The 12,653-nt window shown below is 42.5% G+C and overlaps 1 protein-coding gene across 1 annotated transcript; it reads right to left on the bottom strand.

Annotated features, from left to right (window-relative positions):
• Positions 1 to 310: 310 nt before the first annotated feature.
• LOC135050852 (toll-like receptor 8) lies at positions 311 to 3,651 on the bottom strand. Its single transcript, XM_063957146.1, has one exon. It carries the CDS (start codon positions 3,639 to 3,641, stop codon positions 540 to 542), a length of 3,102 nt encoding a protein of 1,033 aa, XP_063813216.1. The 5' UTR covers positions 3,642 to 3,651; the 3' UTR covers positions 311 to 539.
• Positions 3,652 to 12,653: the final 9,002 nt, after the last annotated feature.

Genomic DNA, 12,653 nt, shown 5'->3' with positions numbered 1-12,653 from the left:
AATTCAGATCTGATCGCAGCAGCAAATTTGTTAGCAGTTGGGCAAAACCATGTGCACTGCATGGGGAGCAGATATAACATGTGCAGAGAGAGAGAGATTTGGTTGGGGTGTGTTCAAACTGAAATTTAAATTGCAGTGTAAAAATAAGCAGGCAGTATTTACCCTGCACAGAAACATAATAACCCACCCAAATCTAACTCTCTCTGCAGATGTTATACCTGCCCCCCCCCCCTCCCCCTGCAGTGCACATGGTTTTGCCCATTAGCTAACAAATTTGCTGCTGCGATCAGATCTGAATTAGGCCCATTGTGTAAACATATATACTGTGTGTATGTATGTATATATATATATATATATATATATATATATATATATATATATCATCTGGAACCTACCCTAGATCCTCAGTTGTCTGCCTTTCCCGTAAATCCACCTATTGCTGGATAAATCAGTTTATTAATGGATGGATTTTACAGATCTGATGTCAGTGCGACTGACACCATGTGATATACAATTACAATTTATTTACAGCCATATTACTAAGTTGCGACAGACGCTGTGTACAAGTTATTGTACCTGCTGCTGTTTTCTGTCACTAAAACATTTTTCATTGTTTGCCAGAAAAAATCTTCTGCATGAGGATTTTTGGGCCATTCCAAAATTGAGCTTGAGCATATTTTTTTCCTGAGTCTCAGATACTGAGATTGCTGAAGAACAGGCTGCAATAGTACAATGACAATCACGTCCATATTCTCATCCATCAATTTTTGCATCGCCAAGTAAAATGCTGTTCTGAACTTTCCACTCTTCACATATTTTTTAGTTAGCACAAATACTGTTTTTTTGCTTTGGTTAATGCTTTCAATAATATTATCAATAACCGCTTTTCCCGGCTCCCAGTCTCTTTCTTCTAAGCAGAGAAGTATGTGTTTTTCTCCTTTGACCTCCAACTGATAACATAGTTCATTAAAAACCCAGTCAGTCACTGCTGGGTCTGTCTCATCGTACGTGATAAATGCATCATATAGCTTTTCTGAATTACGGACTTTGTTAAGTTTCAGCTTTGCCATACACCAATGGTATACATACCATACATCCCAGTAAAATAAATGTTTCATAGTTGATAATATAATTATAAGAACAATAGCAGAAAATGACATAAAGAAAAGCATCAAAGAAGTAGCATCTAGACTACATGCATGTATATCAAAGTATATAATGCTTTTTGCCTTTCTATAATCTGGAACAGCACATCTGACATCAGTGGCCAATAGAGGAATAGTAACATTATTTGTTCTGATCCACTGTAAAAAGTCAACAATTTCGCAGGTACAATCAAATGGATTTCCTTTCACCCACAGTACTTTTAGATAGTTATACTTCCCAAATAAAAATACTGATTTGTTTATGTTCTGAATATGGTTGTAGCTCAAGTCAAGTGCAGTAAGGCTGTAAGCTTTATAAAGAAACCCGTCTGGCAAGCTTGAAATTAGATTGTTGCTGAGCAGAAGTCTCTGCAAAGATGATGTATACTTGTAGATGCCATTATATAGCGTTGTCAACCTATTATAGCTGAGGTCAAGAAGCTCCAGATATTGAATGTACTCCAATGTTTTCCACTCCCAAAATGATATTATATTATGGTTTAAATATAGTTCAGTTAGGTTTGCCGGAAAGTTGGCAACTATTTTCTCTGGAAGTGTTACAAGCCTATTTCTAGATAAATCGAGGATACTAAGATTGGTAAAGTTCTTAAAAATATCTAAATAACGCTGGTTCCAGTTACTCCACATCACATCCAAACGGTTCCCTGAAAACCGTAACTCTTTTAGGGAGATACTGTTCATTTCATACTCTGTTAAAGTGGAGATTCCATTCCAGCTTAAATTTAACACCTCTAGACTGGGAAGATTATGAATAAATTGTAAATTATGAGTCACGGCCGCCTCAACAAAATATTTGCTGTTGTGACTCAAATCTAAACCTTTTAGCTTTGGCAATTCTTTAAAGGCAGTAGAAGAGTCAAAATCTAATTTATTATATGAAAGATCTAAATATGTTACATTTGATAAGTAGATAAATTCTGTCCCATTTAAATTTTGGTCAATGTAATTGTGGGACAAATTCACACATGCTACATCTGATAATGAACTAAATTCTTCTGGAGCTATATAGAAAATGCTGTTCGAACTAAGATCTAAAGTTTTTCCATATAAACTACACAAGGGTTTAATGATTTGACCAGACCAGTTAACAGTTTCTGTAAAAGATGCCGTATGTACAACATCATCATTGGTGGAACGTCGTTGAATGTTTTGACTGGTAGATCTTTTAAATCTTCTGCTTTGATTACCTCTCTCAGAATATGGGGATATTCTGTTGTCAGACAAGTATATCAGTGTTAAGTTTTTGAATTTCTGAAACACTTTCAAATCAACTTGCCTAATAAAATTTACTCCAAAATTAATGATATTCAGTGTGCTTATATGTGATAGCGGTGCAATGTTATTACTTGTAATTTCTTGAAAGACATAACCTTCTATATGCAACTCTTGGAGGGATAATAATTTTGAAAAGTTATCTGAAAGATTTATATATTTGAAATACTTTCTTATCTCATAATTGAATGATAAATCCAGTTTTTGAAGGTAAGGTAAATGAACTAAAAAATCTGCTGATGCCATTTCCTTCACCAAATAGTTCCTTGCAAGGTTTAACACTTTTAGACGAGTTGTGTTTAGAAACCACAAACTTGATACTGACGTCAGAGAGGCATTTCCCAGGTTAAGCTCCAACAATTTATTAAGGTTCTGAAATGCGTAAGGATGTATTTTAAGTGAAGTTTGTCCAACACAAGGTTTGCATGGGAAACGAGAATTGAAACATCTTGGGCAGTTACCACTTAAATGTAGGATTTCCAAATTAGTTAGACTGATGAAATCTTCTCTGTCAATAACATTTATTTTGTTACTGCTCAAATAAAGTTCTTTTAGGGATGATGGCAGTTTTGGGGGAACTTTGGCTAAGTTGTTATACGACAAAGACAAAACGGTTAACTCTTGTAATTGAAAAAATGGTTCATCTTGGATCTCAAAAACTCCCGGACAGCTATTACCATAGTAACAGTTATGATCCAGGTACAGCTCCTTGAGGAGTTTGACTTGTGAGAAACTTTTTTTGTTGACCGAGGAAATATTATTATACCGTAAGCTTAATTGAGATAGTGAAATGGGCAGTCCAGTGGGTATTTTGTGCAAATTATTGTTATCAATTATTAGCTGTTTCAGTGTTGTTAGGTTGGTGAATGTTTTATCCCCAATTACTAGCCTTACTTCACAGGGATTAGTATTGTACTGTTTGTAATTTGAGCTTAAATCTAATTTTGTTAAATTATGCCATTTCCGAAAGGCAGTATTTGGTATAGTCTGCAGATAATTTTCAGACAGCAGCAGCTGTACAGAGTTAGCCAAGTAGGTGATGGGAGATGGAACGTTTTTCAGCCGTCGTGCATGACAGTCAAAAACAACTGATGAGTTATTTTCTTCAATTGTGCATGGAAAGGTTCTGTTGTCTGCATTTGCAATGCATAATCCAATGTAAATGTAGATTATTAGAGCTTCAGATAGCAGATTAAACAGCATTCTGAATATTTTGTTTCTGCAAAAAATAACATCAAAATGATAAGTATTTGTTATAAAGAAGAAAAACACAATAAGACAGTGTGCAGTGCTTCCTGGGAGGGATACATCAAGCCTTAACGAGAGATAAAGCAGAGAAGTTGCTCAGCTTCTGTCATTTATCTTGCACTGTCTATAAAATAAGAGAAACTGATTGGTTGCTTTATCTCTATATATGCCCTTAGTCAACACATTGCTAATAATAAGACATTCAGATTATTCCACCTGTTAATGTTGTCATGTTAAGTCATTTGACTGTGTACAGACAGACCTTGCTTCTATGCTACAGTATGAGGCGGGAGAACTGGCGACGTCACTGCCAGAAAGAAGGACGATCCACTGCAGCTGACATATCTGCCTTAAGGCATCATCTACAGTAGGGATTCCTAACCTCTGTCCTCAAGCCACACTAACAGTGCAGGTTATAGTGATGTCCGGGCTTCAACAAAGATGGTTAAATCAAAATAACTGAGGTACTAATTAGGTCACCTGTGCTCAAGCCTGGATATCACTAGAACATGGGCTGTTAGTGTGCCTTGAGGACAGAGGTTAGGATGCCTGCTCTATAGTCACAGGCATAGCGAGGGTGCTGAAAAAGTTAGAGGGCACTCTACAGGCAGCCGCAGAGCAGGAGGAGCAGCAGAGCAGGGGTGCGCACTGTCTTGGTCTTGGAGACAAGAACAGGGCAGGTCAGAGGCAACAGTAGGAGTCACTGACAGACTGCACATGCCGGAGCTCTGCCCACCCTCGTTATACTGTATGTCTCACTGTCTGCTTGTAGCTGTGCAGCAGGGTTACTTGCTTCTGTCCTGCAGCACCACTCTCTGCCCCTGCTGCTGCAGCACCTCTCTCTGTCTAGCCAGCTGCTGCAGCACCTCTTTCAGTCCCAGAGCCGTCTTAACAGCAGTGTAGGCCCCTGGGCAAAACAATGCACTGGGGCCCCTACCCATTCTCCAGCGGTAGGGGTGGGGATGCTATCGGTGGTAGCTTTGATGTCCAGCGGGCTGTAGGACCTGGAGCGGGCTGTGTCTCTTCTGCTCAGCATGTAGGATCTGGAGAAGCAATTATTGCTAATTACTCCTTTCCTGTACAGATAGTGGGAGATGGGGCGGGAGGGAGAACACTAAACTGTAGAAGGGGCATTGGGCTGAATGAAGAGGGCCCTGGTACATGATTTATTGGGTAGTAGAGGGCTGTTTAATACACAGGAGAGGCGTGGATAGTGGAGTAGGCTCAATATTCATAATGTTTCAGTGGGTGGGCAGCTTGCTTGACTGCAGATATCTCCAGTTCCTGGAGAGAGATTTCTTAGCTTTCAATGGAATAAACAACTAGAGAATCCCACCTTTCAGGAGGTACTGGGGACTTGGGTATCAGAGTTCAGGAGTCAGAGCAATCCACCGATGAAAATATAAAACTGCATACCAGGAGTGGAGCTGGAGCAGGGACCAGCTGCTGGAAGGCTGCTATCTCTGGTTCTGGGCATAGTAGAGACAAGCTGCCAGTGTACACCGTAAGGTGACTGTCCCAGCTTTTGGAGTATACACTCAAAAAAACTCTCAGTCAGACAGAACCTGAGATATCTGGCTGGGAAGAGCAATTAACAGGCTTGGATGGGGACAACTGTTTTGATGTCAGATATCTCCGGTTCCCCAGGGCAGATTTTCAAAAATCTGGTAACCCTGGAAAAAGGGAACCCTCAGCTATCAGTCTAGGGCTTTTATACTCCTGGGGCCCTTGGGCAACTGCCCATTGAGCCCATATGAAAAGATGACCTGTCCCAGTTGCTGCATAATCTCTCCCTGTCCCAGCTTCTGCAGCATCTCTCTCTTTTCTGGGAGCTGTAGCATATATCTCTATTTCAGATGCTGCAGCACCTCTCTCTGCCCTGTCTGCTGCAGCACCTCTCTCTGAATTGGTTCTATTATACGCCTTTTCCCCATGAAGCCACTCCCCTATATTTTTTGTTCCTTCCCTTAGCATACACGGTCCCTGTTTTAAACATGGGAGGCGCCCAAAGGAAACTTCCACTTTGAGCTCCACAAGGTTTAGAACCAGCCCTGTCACCAATTTTTTTTATATTTTTACTTTGCAAATGTAACATGCCACCACATATTGGCCAGGCCTCCAAATCAGTACAGAGGAGGAGGGCACAAAAGCATACCCTTGCTCCAGGCACCATGGCACCTAGCAATACCTATGTCTACAGTATACCTAATTTAGCTATGCCCACACTTCCAAACATTTGGGTACCACACAAATATCATACGAGTATAATTATGACAGATTATCAGAATCTCTATAATGAAAGAATAAAAATATTTAATTATGCCCAATAACTATGGATAATTCTTACCTTTGCCCACACATGGGAACATTGTCCTATACAAAGTAAGGGTGAGCCATAGGGTCTTTAAACCACATATCTAGAGGAGTGAATCATAACAGTTCTTTAAGAACCACTTTGTTTTCTACACAACTATAATTGTTTTTTTTATATTTTTCTTAGCTGAGAGAATCTTATTAAAAATTGTAATTGCATGATATTGTGATTTTAAGAAACTAAAATAAAGGTTTAAATAATTAAACTATATCTCGCCCCCACTGCCAAAGTACAAGAACTCACTTGTTCTTCTCATGCTTTGATGCATGGGTAGAAGACAGAGACGTGTGGCGAATAAAATGACTCAGGAGGTACTGGCTAGTACCAGAGCCAGATTTACACACAATAAATGAGCCAAAGGGTTCATGTGGGCATTATGCAAAGATGCAGCAGTATATACATACCTCCCAACATTTGAAATGGCCAGAGAAGGACTTCTGCGCATGCACGATCAAAAAGGGGGGGTGACATACAGAAAGGGGCATGGCTGTGTGGCAGTGCCGCAATCAATAGCCACGCCCCCGTTGTTGTCAGTGAGGGGGCATGCCCAACGCCCTGTGAGCTGCTGGCATGCCCGCAGTCCCCCTGTCTCCACTGAATAGACACTGTGCGCATGCGCACTGTTGGCCTAATTCAAGGTTGAATGCAAAATAAAAATTTCCTAGAATGGGCAAAACCATGTGCACTGCAGGGGGGGACAGATATAACATGTGCTAGGAGAGTTTGATTTGGGTGGGTTATATTGTTTCTGTGCAGGGTAAATACTGGCTGCTTTATTTTTACACTGCAATTTAGATTTCAGTTTGAACACACCACACCCAAATCTAACTCTCTATGTACATGTTATGTCTGCCCCTCTGCAGTGCACATGGTTTTGCCCATTAGAGGAAAATTTTATTTTGCAATCAACCTTGAATTAAGCCGTGTCTATTCTCCGCTGCTCTGCTAAGCCTCCCAACTGCCCCCCCCCCCCTAACACATACACACACACACACACACACACACACACACACCGCAGGACACTGCGGACCACGAGTGGGGCAGTGGGACAGACCCAAAAAATCAGGACAGATGGGAGATACTGCTGGAAATTTGGTGAGTTATGAGTTATGATAAGAGATGTGCGGATAAGCTAGACAGGGGAGGCACTGCCTCACCTGCCATAGACTTTTTGCTCCAGCAATGATTAGAATAATATAAAGAAGATATTTCTAATCTATTCATTGTGTTTTTCATATACTTTATATGGAATGTAGTCAGGATCCTGGTAGTCAGAATACCGATGCTGGGATACCGACCACCAGAATGCCGGCAGCGCTACCACAGCTATTCCCAGTCCTGGGTGTCCACGACACCCATGGAGTGGGAATAGAGCCTCATTGCGCTTGCCCCCCTGCTGGCATTCTGGCAGTCGGGATCCCAGCGTCGGTATTCTGACCGCCGGGATCCCGTACCCAACCCCTTTTTATAGTCAAACCTCTGGTTTACACATTAGTATGACAGGAAAGGCTCTGCCTCACTTGCCTCGCTCCACCACACGTCACTGGTAGAAGAGCCTGTGCCTTTTTAGCTTATATAGACAATGGTCCTTATTCAAGGATGGATGCTAATGCATTCCCAGCTCCGAATTTAAACTCAACTATTGTGTGAAAATATGCTAATTCTGTAGCCTTCTGTAAATGTACTGAGAAGCCGACCAAAGGCTTCACAGTTCAAAGCAACTGCATACAAATACACAGCAGCATAACTCCCCAAGCATCGCCACCGTCACACAGAATGTTCTGGGGACTAATGGGTAGATGATGTACCATTATGCTTATAATGTTCCTTAAATGTGCGGTCCTGCTTTCAACACATTATCGCGGTGAAATAGTTACACACACCGAGAACATGCATTAAGCATCCAGTTGCCAATATGGGAGCGCATTATATCACCTCTCCGATGATGCGTGTACTCCTACTTCAGCACTCTTCTTCGGCACCCGCAGCAGCAGTGCACATGCACAGTTATTACTACTCCCAGCAGCCTCCACTCCATTAGGGGAAAATAAAAAAAAACACGTTATTTTCTTGTGAGCACAATCACCAGCTGTCGGAGCTGACAGCCAGGGACAGTGCTGTGTGCCAGGCAATGACTGCTGCAGCTATCAAAATCAGTTCCACTGACCCTTCATACATTGCCTGGCATATCGGCATGCTACAGTATGTTGCAGATAGCATAACGTCCCCGTCAGGCAGCACACACTGCCAGAGTCATACATTGTAGAGTAGAAGCAGTATCAATGTACATAATGGGGCTGATAACGCTTCTCCCCCATATAGCCAATGAATACATCAATACCTGAGTCGCTGGTGCCATGATCACACTTGTAGGCTGAGACATGCCCTGATGCCAGTCCACCCATTCCATGCCCAGATTCATCTAAATTACACCTGTTTCAAATAAGACAACATCCCCTTCCCAACAAGGAAATATCCCTTTTCATTCCCCAGCAGGACTGTTAAATATTATACATACATAGTGTATACTATTTAACAGTCCTGCTGGGTAATGAAAAGGGATATTTGCTTGTTGGGAAGGGGATGTTGTCTTATTTGAAACAGGTGTGTAACACATATTTCCAAACTGACTGATACTGACACACAGAACAAAGAAAATGTAAATTATGAGAGGTACTGTACAAACAGAAATCCTGATTATTATTTTTTCTGCAAAGACTCACAACAAAATAATAATAATAACAACAACAACAACAACAACAACAACAACAACACATATTGTAACTGTTATACAGGACAACTAAAACACAAAAATACAGGGTGTGGTGCTTACTTACTGTTTGTTAGATAATCCTGGTGAACAGACCAGCAGGCAAACAGTGTCTGTGTCTTTAATATTTATCTGCTCTTTATTATTAATTTGTATTTTTGTCCTATTGGTTTCATTTCCCTTTTACTGTAGGAATAATTACACATAGTTACAGTATATACTGACACCTAAAGGATTTTATGTGTACCGTATATACTCGAGTATAAGCCGACTTTTTCAGCACATTTTTCTGTGCTGAAAAAGCCCCCCTCGGCTTATACTCGAGTCAATGGCTGCAGCAGACGCCGTGGGCTGTGTGGGCGTCCGCTGCAGCCGGCTCCAGGACAGACACTAGAGGTCATTATTGACCTCTAGTGTCTGTGCGCGTTGCTATGGGAGAGACGTCATGACGTCTCTCCCATAGAGATGATCGGGTGCCGGGGAGCGGGCGGCCGCACAGAGCGGCGGCCGGACGGAGCGTGCGGCCGGATGGAGCGAGCGGACGGACGGAGCGGAGCAGCGCAGCAGCAGAAGAAGCGGTCGGGAAGCAGGAGCGGGGCAGTGGTAAGTATTGTTTTTGTGTGTGTTTGTGTGTTTGTAAGCGGCGACGGGGGCACTGCAACAGGGGGCAAAGAAAGAAGGGGGCACTGCAACAGGGGGCAAAGAAAGAAGGGGGCACTGCAACAGGGGGCAAAGAAAGAAGGGGGCACTGCAACAGGGGGGCAAAGAAAGAAGGGGGCACTGCAACAGGGGGCAAAGAAAGAAGGGGGCACTGCAACAGGGGGCAAAGAAAGAAGGAGGCACAACTACTGGGGGCAATGAAAGGGGGCACAACTACTGGGGGCAATGAAAGGGGGCACAACTACTGGGGGCAAAGAAAGAGGGGCACAACTACTGGGGGCAAAGAAGGGGCATAACTACTGGGGGCAAAGCAACGGCAGCATGTTTTTATCTGGCACTGTGGGGGGATATCTGTTACTGGGGGTATATGTGGCACTGGGGGCACAACCCTAGCAACAAGCATTACCCCCTGGCAACAAGCATAACACCTACCGCATGAAACCCCTGGCAACGAGCATGACACCCTGAGCATGAACACCCCTGGCACCGTACATTTCCCACCCTAGGCTTATACTCGAGTCAGTCATTTTTCCCATTTTTTTGTGGTAAAATTAGGTATCTCGGCTTATATTCGGGTCGACTTATACTCGAGTATATACGGTATTTCTATTTAGGAATTAGTGTATCCCTACTATCATTTTTAAGGGTTTTAGAAAAGAGAACATGTGGGTGGATCTCACCGTTCACTCCACATCACCGAGTCCATCTGTGGGGCACTATAAAGAAACTGTCAGCCCACACTGAAATGTGGCAGTTTAACAATTCATATATTATTGACAGATTTCTACTATATCTCTGGAAGTAACCCTATTGGCAAATGAACTTGACTAATGCTGCTAACAATGCCATAATCTAACACTGGATCACTGGATATACCCAATGCAATAACATTCACCAGCAAGCTCACTGATCAGTGAGACCCAGGGGGGTGCTAATGCTTGGAGCACCTTACATGTCACAGTCTGACTGACCGGATGGCTGCCTGGCCCCATGTGCCTACTGACATATTGCTGAACATTGAACCTTGCCAGACAGTGATCAAGTGGCTAGTGAACTTCTAATAGCTAATAATGGGGGCAGATGTATTAACCTGGAAAAGGCATAAGGAAGTGATAAACCAGTTATAAATGCAAGGTGATAAACACACCAGCCAATCAGCTCCCATATGTAAATTAACAGGTAGGAGCCGATTGGCTGGTGCATTATCACCTTGCACTTAACACTGCTTTATCACTGGTTTATCACTTCCTTATGCCTTCTCCAGGTTAATACATCTGCCCCAATGTGCTGCCAATAAAGTGTTATCACCCAGATGACTCCAGTAGAGAATCATTTAGATGGCAATCCAGTGCGTAAATAATACTTACAATTTGTGCTGTCTTTTACATCTATGATTGGAGCTTAATACTGTAGAGTCACTACCAATAAGACCTGATAATATCATTGAAGCATGTACTTTATACTGTCTACTACTAGCAATGTGGGATGCAGTCAGGTTGCCAGCAGTCGGGATCCCGGCAGTTATGATGCCGACGCTGAAATCCTGACTGCTGACAATGCCACCAGCCGGAATCCTGGACTATTCCCACTCGTGGGTGTCCTTGACACCCACAGAGTGTGAATAGAACCTGTGGTGAGCACAGCTAGCCACCGAATCCGCAAGGGGACTCTTTGCGCTCGCCATGCCACCAGTATATCATACTGAAACCCAATATGTATACTCAGAGTCGAAGAGCCTATTTGCAGATATAACATGTGTCTTGATGGTATCATCTAGCTGAGATTTTTATATATTTACCATACCCATTGGCGTTTCTACCATGGGTGCAATGTGTGCGATGCACATGGGCCCCTGGATCTTCCTGAGTCCAGCGACGGGTGCTGAAGCCGCAGCCGTAGCGGCAAAAAAAATCCCAAAATGGGCGCGGCACATTTCGCAGTAGCAAATTAGCCTCCGGAAAATGGCAGGCGCCATGTTTCCGGAGACTTGCGCATGCACATTAGACTCCGGCACATTTCCAGCTCCGTCTGCATCATGGAGAGGAGGGGGCCCACCCGCAGTCTGCACACGGGCCCCCTCCTCATAAAACGCCCCTGACCATAGTGTATGTCATACTTGAGTAACCTCAAGTATGACATACAGTGAGCTTTTTAAATAAAGATTTTATGCTGCTTTTTTCTCCTTTTTTTTATGCCAAAATAGGAATTCATAACGCTGCTAACTTGTATGTTTTTTTCATACTGACACCTTAACGTTTTATTATGTATTTCTAGATAACAATTAGTGTATCCCTATCATAACGTTTAACAAAACAGGACTTTTAGTATTCATTATTGCAGAGTCCCTGCTCAACAAAGCTACCCCTAAGGTAGGGTACGCTCAGACTTGGCACAGAACTTCCTGCCCAAATCAAGCATCCAAGTATGCAAAACCCTAAAAACAATGTAATTTAGTAAATGTGTGGACACAAGACAATGTGGCTGCCTGACAAGTGCTTGGCATATGCTCCCTGCTGTACCATCCAACATGAATCAACAGATCTGGTGGAAAAAAAAGTGAAATCTGAGCATGAACTGATTGGTTAGCTCCAGTATACGGCTGCTAAATTGTGGATCTGATCCACCTATCTACTGTCTGTTTAGATGCCAACCTCTTTTCTGCACATTGTAAAGAATAGGCAAACTGTCCATTATGAAGATTTGCAGTAGTATATATGTAGAAACTGTTGAAATATGTACAACAGACTATGGGTTTGTTTATATGCATGTAGTTACCGTACAGGGGCAGCAGATGGCGCTGTATACTTACAGAGGTCTATTGTTTGTCTGCTGTATATGCATGTACTTGTTTGTTCTTCCTCCTCACGTGTGTGTTCTAGAAAAGTATCTGAGGAAAGGAGGTGAGCTGAGCAGCTCATGTTACTGACATGTTTAAGAAAGAAGCTGTTACTGAAACCTGTTGTTATATTGATCCTGGTACTCAGTACTATATAAAGAAGATATACATCTCAAGTCTCGTTCTGTCTGAATACAAGGTAACTCCTGAGGTGATCCTTTATCTATAAGACCTCCTGCTGCACACCTATGGTATCAATCCATCGCACTATGCCAACAGGTTATGGGCCCAGACTGGAGTCTATACAAGATAAAGTTTTCAGGAGTG

Source organism: Pseudophryne corroboree, chromosome 2 (genome assembly GCF_028390025.1).
Source record: "Pseudophryne corroboree isolate aPseCor3 chromosome 2, aPseCor3.hap2, whole genome shotgun sequence".
Taxonomy (NCBI): domain Eukaryota; kingdom Metazoa; phylum Chordata; class Amphibia; order Anura; family Myobatrachidae; genus Pseudophryne; species Pseudophryne corroboree.
The sequence above is the reverse complement of the archived record's forward strand: the minus strand, read 5'-3'. Positions and strand labels throughout refer to the sequence as shown.

Coding starts and splice junctions, on each gene's coding strand:
- LOC135050852 (XM_063957146.1), bottom strand. CDS start 3,641: ATGCTGTTTAATCTGCTATCTGAAGCTCTAATAATCTACATTTACATT.